We start from the raw sequence: 16,660 nt of genomic DNA, 5'->3' as shown, positions 1-16,660 counted from the left end.
AAATAAACCTAAAGTGAAGTAATATCCCAATTTTATACAAAGTTTGGCAACAAAATACAGCATGTTAGCCAGTGAATGCACAAAATCATTATAATAAATATTAAACAAAGCGACTACAGCTTGACTTTACGTAAGCATAAACAGTGCGGGAAAATTGACGAATTGTTGAGATGGATCTTAATTCAGTGGGTAATTTATTCCAGTCCAAAGGAGCTTTAACACAAAAGGCGAGTCTACCCACCTCCTTTTTAAAACGAGGAACAACAAATGATGGAAGAGTAGTTAAGCGGGTGGAATACAAGGAATCAATGGGAACCAAAAGAGATTTTAGATAAAGTGGAAAATCAAAATAAATGCACTTAAACATAAATATCAACCAATGAAATTGTCGTCTAGCTTTTAAAGGAAGCCAACCAAGAAGATCGTACATATAACAATGATGAGTGTTAAAAGAACACCGCAAAATGAAACGACACAAACTGTTGTAGACGACATCAAGAGACCGCAGGCTAGAAACTGTTGAGTTTTGGTACAAAATATCAGAATAATCAATAATCGGCAACAGAAGCTGAGTGACAATGCGCTTGCGTACAGTAGGTTCAAAGCAATTTATTGAGTTGTAAAGGATACGTAAACACTGTGTGACCTTAAGACATGTCGTGTGAATGTGAAATTTAAAAGACAGCTCTGGCTCCAGCCAAACTCCTAAATATTTCATTTTAACAGAAGGATGAACCGGCGAGGAATCCAAAAAATAAAGATTAAGAGTCCTGTCACTATCAGATAGAGTACTACATCTATGAAACAGCATGGAGTAAGTCTTAGATTTGTTTAAAAGAAGTTTGTTCTGAGCTAGCCAGAGCTGCATTTCGTCAAAATTAAGCTGGAAAGCTTCTTGTAATTCGGATTTACTTGACTTAGAACAGTATAAGACAGTGTCATCTGCATATAACTGAACAGAACAGGATCTGCAGCACCGTGGTAAATCATTAATAAAAATTGAAAATAATAACGGCCCAAGTGAAGAGCCTTGGGGAACACTTCTAATGACTCCGCGTGTGTTGGATTCTGACCCATTAAAGGAAACAAAGTGAGAACGATGATGAAGAAAAGAACTAAACCACAGTAGAGACGGCCTTGACAGACCAAAAGCATATAATTTATCTAAAAGTAGATAGTGATTGACGAGGTCCAAGGCTTTTGTTAAATCAAGAAAAATCGCACCACCAAATAAATTATTGTCAAAACCAGAATAGATGTCATTAGAAAATTTAAGCAGTGCTGTAGTTGTCGAGAAGTTTTTTCTGAACCCCGATTGGTACTGTGATAGTAGGTTGTTGTCCTCTAAGTATTTAGTTGATTAAAAACCAGTTTTTCAAATACTTTAACAACTGTATTAATTATAGCAATGGGTCTATAGTTATTAGGTTCAGATGTATCATTTCCTTTATGCAGTGGTATTATTTTAGTACATTTCCAAGCTTTTGGAACAGAACATGAGTTAATAGAGTGATTAAAAAGAATAGATAATGGTAAGGCTAGAACATCAGCAGCTATCCTAACAAAGCGACTCTCTATGCCATCTGGACCTGCAGTATTCCCACTAGAGAGAGACAGTATAACTTTACACGCTTCCTCTGAACGAATTTCAGAGAAAGAAAATCCACTGGAGCAACAGTGAGGCAAGGTGCAAGACCCATGATGTTCTGCAGAGGTAAGGAAAGGAGAGGAAGCAAAGTGCTTACTGAATGCTTCAGCAATTTCAGCCGGGTCATCAATAAGACTCCCATTAACATTCAGATGTGAGATTTTAACATTAGTTTTCCCCCTCAGGTCTTTAATTTTATCCCAGAAGCGCTTAGGGTTATTTATTTATATCCTTATGCAAACCATTCTTATAAAAATTAGCTTTAGCATTCCTAGTTTGGGTAGTACAAAAGTTTCTTAGTTTTCTATAAACTGTCCAATGCTCATGCAGATTGCTAAGTTTTGCTACTTTCCATGCTTTGTCGCGCTTCTTAAATAAAGCAATTAAATCATGAGAAATCCAAGGCAAATGGCTGCCCTTAATTTTCACACTGACCCAATGAGCATGTTTATCAAGAACCTGCATGAACTGAGAGTGGAAAAATGCCCAAGCATCATTAACATCAGGTATGAGAAACAACCTATTCCAATTCAGAGAATGCAGCTCCTGTAAATACTGATAAGTGTTAAAAGTATGCAAGTCCCGAATTCTGATAATCTTAGATGGTGTATGTGGTAAAGAAATTTTCCAGAAACAAAAAATAACAGAATGATCACTAAAACAGTTGGGCAAAACGCCGTAATCAGAAAATCTATCCGGGTGAGTTACTAATATCCAGTCAATGAGAGAAGAGTTTGTGGCACAAGTCCTAGTTGGCTCAGAGACCAGCTGTGTCAGATTTGAGCTATTTAAAAGAATACGTTCTGGAAGAGTAGATTCATCGAGCCAGTTAAGATTGAAGTCACCAAGTAAGATCAATTCCAATGAGTCCCCCAACGATTCAACCGAAGCTAGTAAATTTTGTGTTGCTTCAAGTTTAGGGGGGGGGGGGGGGGGGGGGGGATAGATGTTTCCAATTATAATGTGCTTATTTCCATTAAAAGAAATTTTAGTAAAGATGGCTTCGAAGTGAAGTGGTTTGACTGTCGGAACAATAACCTGAGACTTCAGACTAGAGGAGACATAAGTGGCAACCCTGCCACCCCTTGTCCCTCTATCCATTCGATATCAAACAAAGTTGTCAAGAGAAATAGCATTGTCAGAAATGTCTTCATTCAACCATGTCTCAGTCAACGTAATCATTTTTGGTTCATTATAACCAAGCCATGCTTTTAATAAATCAGTTTTAGGAAATAAGCTTCTTATATTAAGATGTATTATGTGTAACCCTTTACCCATAAAAAGAAAAACGAGGTACAAAAATGACCCTCACAGCAGGCAGACACCGAAGAAAATCTAAAACAAAAATAAACAGAAAAAATAGAATAAAATTACACGGAAATTAAATGAGTTATCACTCATAAGTCATCTGCATATAACTGCATCAAGTCACTGACACTCGTCAGTGACTTGATGCAATTTGCTGGGTTCCTTATATAGGAAACATTATTTCTGATTGGCTTAATGAACTGTGAATTGGAATGTTTATTATGTGAAGTGCCTTGAGACAACTCTTGTTGTGATTTGGCGTTTTATAAATAAACTTGAATTGAATTGAATTGAATCATAGTCCAAAAAGCAGTGGTCTCAGAACTGAGCCCATGGCCTGCAACCTGCTCAAAGCACAGCCACCTAAACGAATAAAATTGCCACAACTCAACACGGTGGCTGGATTTTATCAATATAAGTAAATAAGAATAAAGTAAGGATAATTTGACCTTAGATGAAATTTGATTTCACCGAACAAGAGGAGAAGCAAAAACAAAAAGGAATTACCTGCTCTGCGGAAGAGCCAGAATTAGAATAATAAAAGAAAGAGGAAAGTCACAAGTCTGCCCTCCGCAGGTGCTCGTACACTCAAAACATCTCAGGGCATCTCAACCCAAAGAGTCCAAGTGACTTTCAGCAGCCACTGGGTCTGTAAAAAGCAGATGATCACCATCTGAGATTATCTTGATGTTTGCAGGATAAAGAAGAAAAGCTTGTAGTCCCAAGGCGCGAGCCCGGTTCAAAACCGGGAAGCAGCGGCGTCGCCGACGAGCTGTTTCATCACCGAAATCTGCAGCAAATCGAATCGATTTACCAGCCACCAACACCTCAGACTTCCTTGCCAGAGCCAGGATCCGATCCCTGTCATTCGCTCGGAGAAAAGAGACCACCAAGGTCCTAGGAGACCCTGACGCACCAGGTTGTCCAACCCGCCGCGCCCGAGTTTTTTCAGGAGGAGATCCCGCCAGCTCTGGGAGCCACACCAACAAGTTGCTCCTAAAATAGGATAGAGCATTGTTAAGCTCAATCCCCTCTTTTAAATTGAGAATCTGGATATTATTCCTTCTGCTTTGATCATCAAGGGCAGTAATTTTCCTCTGGAATTTCTGCAGGTCTGCATTCTGAGCCACGGAAGCGTCCTCCACGCACCGCACCCTTTTTTGGAGTAAGGTGGTGATTTGTTTTTGAATTTCAAGCTCTTGTGTGTGCTTGTCAAGTGTAGAACGAATTCAGTCAATCAAGCTCTTGTGTGTGCTTGTCAAGTGTAGAACGAATTCAGTCAAGTTGAGAATCAAGACTATCAAACCGATCCTTGGCATGCTTTTCTGCTTTGTCAAAAAACTTTTGAAGAGTAGACTCCAGAGTCTCCTTGTTCAGGATTTCCAGTGACACGTCAGCAGCGTCGTCTTCAGAGCCCTTCATTTGATCTTTCTGCTGGCGCTTAGGAGGCATTTTTATTAGTAATATGACTTAGTAAATCACCTTTTCTCCACTCCTTCAAAAAGACCTTAAATTCAAGTACCAAACGCAAAAAGGTCAAAAATCCAGGTAGTTAATTAAATAAGGCAGGAGAGACCGCAGGCACACAACCACTCACTCCGCCATCTTTGTCTGAAAGCAGTGAGTGGTTTATTGCCAGCGCTCCAGTGAACCAGAGCATAGGAACTTGACTCCACAGAACAGCCTGACCAAGATTACACACACACACACATAGACAGAACAGATACAGGCAGACCACGAGAGCAGCCATAACGGCGCTCATTTCAATAGATGAAGAGGGGATTACATGAGGAGAGTTCGGGGAGGGAGAAAAAGGCTTAACAGAGTTACTCCCGGCAGGGAGTAGCTCTACTATGCAAAAAAAAAAACACCTCAACATATAAGCACGAACGTCACAGTTCACAACATGAGACCCGGAAGGGTAGGGGTGGGGGTGGGGGGGCTGGGATCCTGGTTTCCTCAGCGGGAGCAGCCCGTTTGGTGCTCAACCAACTGTATCCACAGGTGGGAGGGAGGTCATGGGAAAGCACAGAGTGCATTGAGTTCCTCCATTTTGATGACCTCGCTATGCAGAGACCACAATCTGGGGGGGGGGGGGGGGGGGGGGGGGGGGCATCTGTCTGCATTCCTTCCATCGTGGGGGCTGTTGCATGCAACTCCAAGGCTGCTCATGGCGTCAGATTGGATAGCAGAACTTTGTTTGGGTCAGGCAGAGATCATTTTCCACTCTGCCTTAAAGTCTGTATTGATCATTCAAGTCCTCCAGTGAAGCCAATTCAGGTATTAAACATCTCCACACCATCCAGTGACCTTCTCCGAGATGACATCCATTTTGCGCACTAATACCGGCAACGCAGCAAGGACATTGTTCAGCTTACGGTTCACCTCGAGTAACGTACCAGTCTGTGAGGCATCCCGCCCGGGCGGTGCTTGCCATGGGTGCGGGTCGCACTCCAATCGCTCCCGACTTCCCAAATTTCCAGAAAACCAGATATCCTCCCACTCCAATCAGAAGAAATCCAGTAATCATCAAGCCAAATACCCACATATCTTCGAGGTCCTCAATGGACAGCTGAGAGAGACAAACGATCCTCCAGACCTTCCAGGAATCGAGCGCATATCCCGCTGCATGTGTACCTTGAGGACAGGTGGGAGCCCCCTCCTCCGTTCTCATCGTGGAAAAGATCTTATCAATCGCGTTGAATGACCAATTAATTAAATCCATTTCTAAAAAAAATAGGGATTCCCAGAAGAATTGCAGAGAAGCGCTCTGTAGGCAGACGGGACAAAGAGCCTTGGGAAAAAAGATAAGGGAGCAAGAAGGGAAGCGTCTGTGCTCTGGGAGTGCCAGAAGAGATTTTATGAGGGTATATATGTATATATATATATATATATATATATATATATATATATATATATATATATATATATATATATATATATATATATATGTATATATAAATATGTATATGTATATATATATATGTATATGTATATATATATATATATGTATATATATATATGTATATGTATATATATGTATATATAAATATGTATATGTATATATATATATATGTATATGTATATATATATATATATATGTATATATATGTATATGTATATATATATGTATATATAAATATGTATATGTATATGTATATATGTATATATATATATATATATATATATATATATGTATATGTATATATATATATATAAATATGTATATGTATATATATATATATGTATATGTATATATATATATATAAATATGTATATGTATATATATAAATATGTATATATATATATATAAATATGTATATGTATATATATATGTATATGTATAAATATGTATGTATATATATATATGTATATATATATAAATATGTATATGTATATATATAAATATGTATGTATATATAAGTACATGTATATATATAAATATGTATATATATATATATATATATATATATGTATATATATATATATATAAATAAAAGAAAGAAAACGTAAAAGGAAATGAGCCGACATGAACGATCGCGTGTTAAATTAGTTTTTGAGGTGGCGACACCTGATGTGATAATGTTACTGTGGCCGTGCTCAGGACGCAGATGTCTGGAGCGCGTCAACAATCAGAGCTTTGCATGCACAAGCTGGTTAAGGTTAGGATGGGGGTGAGGGGAAGGTTAAATTGCAAGAGGGTAAACGTCACAATTTGGTTAAATGTCCGTTTTACGGCGGGTGTCGGTACCGACGCTCTGGCACAGCGCGTTGCCTCCTTGAACACCGCCAAGCAGCGAGCACTCTGCTGTTTTAGCGGTCGGTAGATCTTTTAGAACTGCAGTTCAAAGGTAACTCATAAGGTGAATATATATGAACCCAGGTAGCAGTTTCTCTTTAGGATTGAGAGGAGATGCAGGAAGATAATAAACAGACAGGACAGAAAAATAGTCAAATAAAAACAAGTTAGTTTTTGTACCTGCTGGTTGCAACAAACAGACACCATTGAAGGTAATCAGAAGTGAGGAACAGAAAATGAAATAATTATTTTAATGTTTAGAGCAGCAGGAACTCCGAGAGGCTGCAGGCGCATCAGTGAGTTTGCAGCCGCTACGCAGGGGGAGGGGGGAGAGGGCTGAAGCAGGGGGAGGGGGGAGAGGGCTGAAGCAGGGGGAGGGGGGAGAGGGCTGAAGCAGAAACTACTGCTGTTAAAAGAAATGTGTTTAACTTTGAAAATGTAGGCGCAATTTTAATTGTCAAAAACTCCAGCGAACCATTAGTTCATTTTGCTCAAATAGAAATTGAGGCCTGCCTCTAATTCTGGTCCTCCTTCCAATAAAGGCCTGGAGCTTGATGAGCTTATAGGTTCATCCTATATTTGGGTCCATACGGTAGTTAGAAACTGGATCTGTTTTTGGGCTCCCTCTGGGCGTGTCAGTTGTGGACTTTCAGGGGAGCCGCCAACCTTTCAGGGGAGTCTAGCTCCCCCTAGTTCCACGGTAATGTGAACCCTGAAGTAGGTGCAGGTCACTCAGATGAGATATTGCCTAAAAAGCATGGTAAACTTTACAACAAGGGTCCCTTTATTAACATTTGTTACTGTGTTATTAAGCATTAACTAACAAAGTGTTATTTTATTTATGTTCTCTGTATTTTTAGCTATTAAGTGTCTGAGTAGGCCAAAGGGCTGGGTCTGCTTAGCAGTTGATCACATAATAAGTCTAAGCAGTTCTTAATACTTTAATAGTTATTAATACTTAATAATGCACTAAGTAATGTTAATAAAGGGATCCTTATTGTAAAGTGTGACCAAAAACACAAAGCCAGAGTTGTTCCGTTCACATATCTTTTTACGTACTCATCTTCCAGTTTCCCCTAACGAACACTGTATGCATCGCCTCCTTCAGAGAGCTGGACCTCTTCTCCTCACACATAAATCATGCACACCAGCTGCCACTTTGTGGTGTGTTGAAGTGTTATTTTTTTTGCCATGAAACATGCGTCAAAGAGGACACACAGTAGGGGGGGTGTTGGTACCTTCAGTTTGATGAAAAACAGACCGTGAAAAGACAAAATGAAATAAAAAAAAAGATTGAAACGAGAGCTGCTTTCTGGGCAAATACATGAAACATTTTTGTTAACCATAAGTTGTGCATATGTTCAATAGCTGATCACCATCGTTAAAATAAACAAATAAATAAAGCAAACAGGCCTAGAAAAGTAAATGTTTTTCCAGCTTTAAGTTAGCAAACAGTAGCCGCCACACGCTCGTACCATGCAGACCTAGAAGCTGCAGCAGCAGAGCTCGAGTGTATTTTCACAGAGTAATGATGCATGTAATTGCAGCTGAATGCAACTGTTCTGTAGAAGGAAGAATTTCTTGCAACTTCTCTTAAAAGTAACATCATTTTACTTCAAGACTGTTAAGAATTCATCTGCTAGGTGGAAAACATTTACTTGTTGCAGGAAAAACTGTAGGTCAAAAGTAGAGGTGGGAAAAATGATCGATTCTAAGATGCATCGCGATTCAGCCGTGCACGATTCCGCATCGATGCAGCAACGTGACATAATGAGATTCTCTCCCTTTGTCGGGGGTCGGCAACCGCGGCTCTGGAGCCGCATGCGGCTCTTCCATCCATCTGATGCGGCTCTCTGTGCTTGTAAAATAATGAATGGATATTTAAATAAAATGCTTTATATTTTACTGCATTAATTTTACATCTGTATGCCAATTCTAAATGTAAAGATTGTCTGCGTAAACCTGAACAGTTCCTACCCGGTCTTACTGTGAGACCGGGTTGACGGGTCACACTTGTGCGTAATCATAAAGGCGCATTCTGAGCTGACGAGGACGTGAGATTCTGGGATTCTCCTCAGACGGCTCCTGGATGTGTCGCCACATTGGAGACAGGAACAAGCGCTATTCAGCCAAAGTTTCATAATCAGGGAACATTTTCTAAGTGACACGTCTCGCTTCAGTCGGAGGAATCTTCCTGCATGTGCTTTCTGCGACGTGCTCCAAGCCCCTCTCCACAACTTCAGCTCGCTGTGCGCCGTACGTACGCGCTGACAGCGAGCTGCGCTGAGCTCAGTGTCAAGCTCAGATGGGAATCATTTCTGAAGTGATTTAGCTACATCTGCGCGAAATGATTAAAGTGTCAGTTCGTCTGCATGCGTCGGGGTAATTCTTTCTATTCTTTCTCCGTCAAAATAAACGGTTAAATACGGGAACTGTCCGGTCAACACAACACAAGCCCTGCTTTTAACTGTTCTGTTTTCTTGTGAAAATTGTTGCAAAGAGATATAATTTAACTTGATTAACACCAGAGGCAGGCGCACTGCGCCGTTATCTCCGTCACTGTAAATGAGGTAAAAACAAAATGATCGGATCCTTTTCTGACCTTCCCCACCTACAAAGTTTAATTACAACAATCAAACGTGACAGAGCCTGGATTTGTATTCTGAACAGTCTAAACATCTTTTAAAAAGAAACGTAGGACAAAAGTGGCACCTGCTCAGTAAAACCACCAACAGGGTGAAACATATCTAAATATTGTAGCAGAGACGGGCTACAACTTCTGGATCCACTTTATATAAATCTTTTTATTGATTATCGTCTTATGAAAGATAACTTTGACGTACACGAGCGACCGGTACTGGCTGCTGTCACCTGTTGTGAGCAGCTCTCTGCTGTCTGAGGGTAGGCCCCGCCCACAACGCAGCGGCTGCTGTGGCTCCCAGTGTTTTCTTTACTGTGGGAAACGGGTATTAATGGCTCTTTGATGGGAACAGGTTGCCGACTCCTGGTCTATGTCTATGCAGGACAATAAAGTTTTGAGGTTTTATAATTACTTCTGGGGGCAGAGTTGCAATGACATGCGCACTGCGTTGTCCTAGAAGCAATTGGACAGGGATACAGGGCCAACATTACCAGTAATCAAAGATGTACCTGTTACATTTAAATCGGATGTCTGGGCTAATTTCGGTTTTGGGATCCTGGATGTGAAAGAATCACTTAACACAGTATTTGTTTACTATGTTTAAGTTCAGTAATATTCTATCTTAAAGCTGCTCTACTGAAAACATTATTTCTTGAATTATTTAAGTAATTATAGGCAGCACACTTTAAACATTATTGCTCACTATAGTGAATAGATGAATGTTCTGTTTTTCAGGGATTTCGAGATCAAAAAGAAATTGAAAACTATTCTACTGCTTTTATTAAGTAATGAAAATTTTTGTGTGAAGAATCGTGATGCATTTCAGACTCAAATCGAATCGTTAGGCAGATAATCGGAATCGGATCGAATCGTGAGGCAGGTAGAGATGCACACCACTAGTCAAAAGTAACCTAGTGGTTAAGACTTTGTTGCCCTTTATTTATTTTCTCTGTTTCATTTCTTTTCTCAGTGTGGCTGCTGGTCTTTGAAAGGTTGAGGTAGAAGTAAGGAACACCCAAACCCAAATCCCATTGTCTGCTTACTGTTAGCTAGCTCTCTGATGTTTCTCTACCTTTAACCCCATCCCAGTGACATTTGTACCTATTATGTTGTTTAGTTGTCATCTCATCTTTTCCCATTTTACTCAACGACTCTTGTCTGCGTACGAACATTAGTCAATTAGAAACGTTTTCTGAGGACAGTGGGTTGTGGATGATCTTTGGCTGGAAGCAGCTCCTGAGGTCCCTGGCTGAACCAGATAGCAGGAGATTGTAAAGCGCAGGGGTCTCATTTATAAAACATTCAATAGAATCCTTACTAAAACCGTACTTGAGCTCAGCAAAAAAATGTACTTACGCCAAGCAGGCGTGTGATCTATCAAACATGGAGGACGCACAGCTGCACGCAATCTCCGCTTCATGAATCAGAAACTATCTAGAAAGGTTCTCAGCTGCTTTTTAGTCACACCCCGCCCTCACCACGCCCACTTACTGCCATAAATAGTTCATGCAAAGTGCCTTGTGGATCTCATGCATATACATAAGTCGGCTGTTGCAGCACTCTGCCTATGACGATGGCAACCGTAGATCAAGGCAGACCAAGGAAGCGCAATTACACAGAAGCAGAAGTTGAGGTACCTGTGGGTGAGGTGGAGAAATGACAGGAAGTGCTTTTGCAAAACACATAAGAGAAAATCCACGGAGTGGCACAGCGTTGCTGAAGCCGTCAATGTTGTGTTCTTCAGAGAGATCTGTGGCGGATATAAAAAAAAAAAAAGGTCCAATCGGGATTTGATCCCCAGACTCCTTGGTGAAAGTCACGCGTGCTAACCAGTCACCCGAACAGAGACCTCCCCTGTCCAAGTAGCCAGGTCACATGATCAACCCGGTCACAGTGACGGTACACACACACACACACACACACACACACACACACACTGTCACAGACGCATGATGTTCTGTCTCAATATGTCCCCCTGCTGATATTCTGCATTCTGTATTCTGCGCTTCAGGCTGTGTGTGTGTGTGTGTGTGTGTGTGTGTGTGTGTGTGTGTGTGGCCTTAGCATCAGCAGCTCTGCTGTGTTTATTAATGGAGTCTGTCCGGGAGGCGTCGTTGACATTAATTATTATCAAGCGAACGTCTTGGGCGGATTGAGAACATCGTGAGCCTCATCTTCCTTCGGTGTTCGCTCTTATTGAGCTGACCATCATCAGGCCTTGTAATCTGAGAGCGAGCCTCGTAACAACTCGCTGCCTCATCTGAACTACGATGTGGGAATTAAACGATCTCCATGTAATGAAAACATGGACTCCACAACAATAGCTGGTGCTGTGGAGGCAGAGAGCGTAGGCGGGAAGCAAACATCAGGTTTTAATCTGCGAGCAGCTGAGATTGTGTCCCGATAGAACTGTCTGACTCTTCAGTAGAATGATTATTAAAGTAGGCTGTGTTTATAGAAAACACCCGCCGATGTGTGGAGCTGTCTGGTGCAGTGACACCCCTCTCTGTGTTGTTTCCTGCCCACACAATCACTCTGCTGAGATTGGGTCCCCTCTTGCTGCGCGTGATGACTGTGTTTGTTCATCCCAACAGTAGCTCACAGAAAGCAGTAGCTTCCCTCTAAGAGATCGTCTGCTCTGTCCCTGCTGCAGGTGAGAGGACATTCAAGTGTGACCAGTGTGATGCCACCTTTAAGAGGAAGGACACGCTCAACGTGCACATCCAGGTGGTGCACGACGGCCACAAGAAGTACAAGTGTGACCTGTGCGAGAAGGCCTTCGTCACACCCTCCGTCCTCAAGAGCCACAAGAAGGTGAGCGAACAGGGCTGCGAGTCAGACTGCTTCAATCGCACCGTGATTACATCAGCAGCCAGTCTCAAAGTGGGTTAGAATGGAATTCTGGTCGCATTTATCTGACAAGTTCAAACTCAAGAGTTATAAAAACAGCTCATGAAACTTTACTAAACTCTGTGTTTTGGTGGGAAAATCTCCTCAAATTCTAGAGCAAATCAGATTTTCCTTTACAGAAGAAGATCTAACAAGCTTGTCATCTGCACTTCCGTTGTTCTGTGTCCCTACTAGCTGCTGGTTTCATTCAAGCGACGTTGCAGACTTCAACAATATCTTGGTCTACGAAACCTGCTGGAGTCTTGCATCTCTCCTGTTGCTGCTTTATGAAATGAATTCCTTTATTGATTTGAAATGGCAGTCAGTCCATTAGCTCTGTGGGGTTTCAAAGGTTCGAACAGATCTCCGTGCAGATTATGAGCCCAAACTCTGACAGAAATATGGAACAAGACTGAAACCAAGCAGCTTGTTGGCACGCAGTAAAGGGAAATGACACAGAACAGTAGGACTGAAGACAGGCCCGCTGAGCCCGCGGTGTCTGCAGGCTGCTTGGATGCAGCCCTGATCAAAGTCAGGCTGCTGAGGGGTCGACAAGTTTCTGGTGATGCTTACATGTGCAGGATCGCCCGCCTTTTGACCACACTGCTGTTGAAATCTTATTGGATGTGTGCAGAAACTCTTCTCCACAAGTAATCACACATCTGTATTACAACAAAAGAAGAATGAATTTGGTTGGTTTTCCACAAAAGGTGGGAAGTGAGACACGTATCTGTTGTAATTCAGACAAGTATCCCTCCTTTCTCATCTAATGATCTGATGATTCTAAAGCCTCTATGGATTCCTTCTTTTGCTGACTTTTTTCTTCATGAAATGTCCAAAAACAAATGATTTATTTTACACACCAGGGAGATAACTCCCACACTCAACAAGGCTCAGGCTGCATTAACACTAGGTTTTCATGAAAATATTATTTAAAGGATGTTCTGAAGTTGTTCACAAGCATAAACGTCATCACCAGCCGCGTCCAGCGCTCCAGTCTGCAGGAACTTCTCACAAATCCTGTTGAAGTAACTGCAGCATGTAATATTAATGGTAGTGTAGAGGTATAGCAGTTTTTTGATTGAGGTGCTATGAAATTCAGGGTGTTGGGACGCTGAAAAGTCAACATTACAGTTTGTTCTATTTCGTCTAGTCTTAGCCCTTAAGCTAGCTGCTATTGGAAGGATGATCTCCGCATCAGCCAATCATGAAGAGCTAAAATGTACGCCCACCAATAGTGGGCCCCCTCGTGGTATATAACTGCAGTGACCCCACTGCTCACCCCCTTTTTCTCTTCATGCCAAGCTTGAGAGCTTTATTAAAGAGCAAATATTATCCCAAAAGAGCAAAATTATCCGAAGACGACTTACCAGCCGTGTCCAGCGAAGTCAGACCCTGCCCGACCTGCCAGACGGGCTCCATTTCCAGCGGCGACCTGCACGCTAAGTGTGAGGTCTGTCTCGGGGCTCACCACGCTGGCCTGGCCTTGACCCCGCAGGCCTCGTGCCCGTTCTGTGCCGCTCTGCCCGTGGTGGAGAAGATTCGCCGGGTCGAGTACTTCACTCCCGCCGCCGACGAAGAATTTCCGGTCGCTGACTCGTACCCGCTGGACAAGGCTTTGGATTTCTTCGACGCCGGTCAGGAGCCGGCTGGCTTCAACCGGCTGGATGACGTCACCGACAGCAAAAACTACGATGAGGCGGCATCCCTCCTAGACATAACGGAGGTCGACGAGCTTCGCTCAGCGGGTCCTTCTGCCCCAGTGGCTTCTCGCTCCTCCCTGCCAGCTGTACGAGCACTGCTCCAGGAGCTGCCCGCCATCATTTCTGCGGCAGCAGCCCGCAAGGGGCTAGTTGTGCCAGAACCGGCCCCGCCTGAAGCGGATGATTTGGCGGGAATTTTCGGGGCGACTCAGACACGCTGTCCAGACCCTATCTGGCCGCGCTTCCCCGCTGCTATGAGCTGCTGGTCTGCCGCCTTCTCCGAGCCTGCCAAGCTCAAGGCGCCAGTCTCCACGTATGCGCCCATCACCAAGGTCGAGGGGTTTTCCGACCAAGGCTGGCCGTCCGTTCCTCCGTTAGAGCCGGACTTGGCCTCGCTGTACGGCGCCAAGAACCACCTCGCTGGCCCGCGAGCTGTTCCCACTTCAAAACATGACCAGCTGCTGACGCGGCTCACCGACCGCGCACATCAGTGTGCCTTTCAGACCGGCGCTGCAGGGAATAACATCGCCCTTCTTGCCTTTGGCGTCTCAAAGATGATGGAGGAGCTGGAAGCTCCCGAGGAGTCGAAAGCCATCATTACTAAGACTGCTGATGCTATCCTCAATCTGTGTGCTGCTGTGCTCACCGGTTCTGCTCGCATCGCTGCCTGGCAGACCCTCATCCAGCGAGCGATCTGGCTGAATGCCCTGCCCTCTATTCCGGAACATCTGCAAAGGGAGATGCTGGACGGCCCCATCACCACCGATGTTCTGTTTGGTCCCCATCTTAGGGGCATCATTGAGCGGGCTCAGAAGACAGCCGAACTATCGGCTACGGTGCGAGACCTGGTCCACCCTCGGTCAGCCTCGCACTTCGGCCGTTCAGCCAGAGGATGGGACGAATGGCGCGGAAGCTTCAGACGCCCAGCTGCACCGCCCGCTCCACGGAACCGGCCTCCCGCTTTGGCTCCACATCAGCGGGACCAGCGAGATGGCGGACAACGGTTCCGGCGGGGCCAGCAGACACAGTCTTGGCAGTCCCAAGTGCAGGAGCCTCGCCAAAAGCAGCCACGGAAGTGACTCTTTGGGGGGAATGTATGTGTTACTGATTGTTCTGATGTTGTTGGTTTTGAAATAAAACCCAAAAAACTTCACTCAAGAGCACAATCCTACAGTCCTCCGCAGAATCCTCTGCCGAGTTCTCACACATGTTCCCCACACCAAGCACTGCTGCACGCACACATGTTCCTGCAGGTACAGGCAGTCATAATACACGGCCAGCCGTAAGAGTGCGCTCCATTTGCGCTCCGGCCCCAACATCCGGCCAGGCCCAACTCTCCCGCTCTCCCCACTCCGTTGGGTGGGGCGGGATGTCAGGTCGCTGTCTCGACCACACGCGGCGGCACAGTGCGCGGCTCCATCCGCTGGCACTCTGTCGCCCCCGTGCACGGGCCCGGCTCCCACTCGTCCTTCACTCTCGGACTCCACGCTCCACAGTGTGGACCAGCCTGTTCCAGCTGTTTCGCACTCGCCCTTTCGAGCGCAGCCCTCCATGGGTCGCCCCCAGTTCTCTGGTACGGGCGACGGCGGTAAGGGCGCATGCACAACCCTCGGACGTTGTTGACGTGACCGCGCACACGCGTCCACTGTCGGAACGCGCGCACGAGTGGCGCCGCCTTTGTATCATGAGCAAATGGATTTCGGACACCATTCATTGCGGTCACACACTTCGTTTTCAGGCCACTCCACCTCCCTTCAATGGGATTGTGGAGACGACGTTCATATCGCAATTACAGTCTCAGGCGCTAGAGCTGGAGCTGCGGGAACTTCTGTCCAAGGACGCTATTTCCCGAGTCCCTCGCGGACAAGAACTCTCGGGCTTCTACTCCCGCTACTTCGTAGAACCGAAGAAGTCGGGAGGAATGAGGCCGATTCTCGACCTGTCCCTGTTCAACTGCTCCATAGCAGTAATGCATTTCCGCATGTTAACGATGAGACAAGTCCTGGAATACGTGCGCCCCTGGGATTGGTTCACGTCAATCGACCTGAAAGACACATACTTCCACATACCAGTAGTTCCAAACCACCGGAAGTTTCTGCGTTTTTCGTTCAAGGGAGTTCAATATCAGTTCAATCGCCTCCCTTTCGGCTACTCGCTAGCCCCGCGCACCTTCTCCAAATGTCTGGAGACCGCGCTGCAGCCACTGCGCACGGAGGGAATGAGGGTCTTATTTTACCTGGACGATCTTCTCCTGTGCGCTCGGTCCAAGGACGAGGCGTCACAGCAAACCAGGAGGTTGACAGAGCATCTGTCAACCCTAGGGTTTTCTATAAACTGGGAGAAGAGCTCCATCCTTCCATCCCAGTCGATTGTGTATCTCGGGGTGGAGTTGGACGCCTCCCTAATGAGAGCACGTTTGTCGCCTGCAAGAGCGGCAGATCTCTCCACGGTGATCTCCCGTGTACAACCCCGCAAGATCGTGAGAGCCCTGTTAGTCATGAAACTCCTGGGCATGATGTCTGCAGCCCATTTGGTGGTACCGCTAGGTTTGCTGCGCACGAGGCGCTTGCAACGCTGGTTCATCCGCCTCCGAGTACACCCGATACGTCAGAAGAGACGTATGTTGAGGATTCCCTCTTCAGTGGGCGGGGACCTCGCTCACTGGAGGAACC

General features: G+C 44.6%; 1 protein-coding gene across 1 annotated transcript in view; it reads left to right on the top strand.

The window, feature by feature from the left end:
* prdm5 (PR domain containing 5) overlaps positions 1–16,660 on the top strand; it is a 94,811-nt gene that overhangs the window by 35,892 nt on the left and 42,259 nt on the right. The window contains exon 12 of the mRNA XM_054734884.2: positions 12,050–12,210. Within this exon, the coding sequence (XP_054590859.1) occupies positions 12,050–12,210 (161 nt within the window). The remainder of the gene's footprint in view (positions 1–12,049; positions 12,211–16,660) is intronic.

This window comes from Nothobranchius furzeri, chromosome 8 (assembly GCF_043380555.1).
Source record: "Nothobranchius furzeri strain GRZ-AD chromosome 8, NfurGRZ-RIMD1, whole genome shotgun sequence".
NCBI classification, from domain to species: Eukaryota; Metazoa; Chordata; class Actinopteri; order Cyprinodontiformes; family Nothobranchiidae; genus Nothobranchius; species Nothobranchius furzeri.
This window is presented reverse-complemented; position numbering and strand designations above follow the sequence as displayed.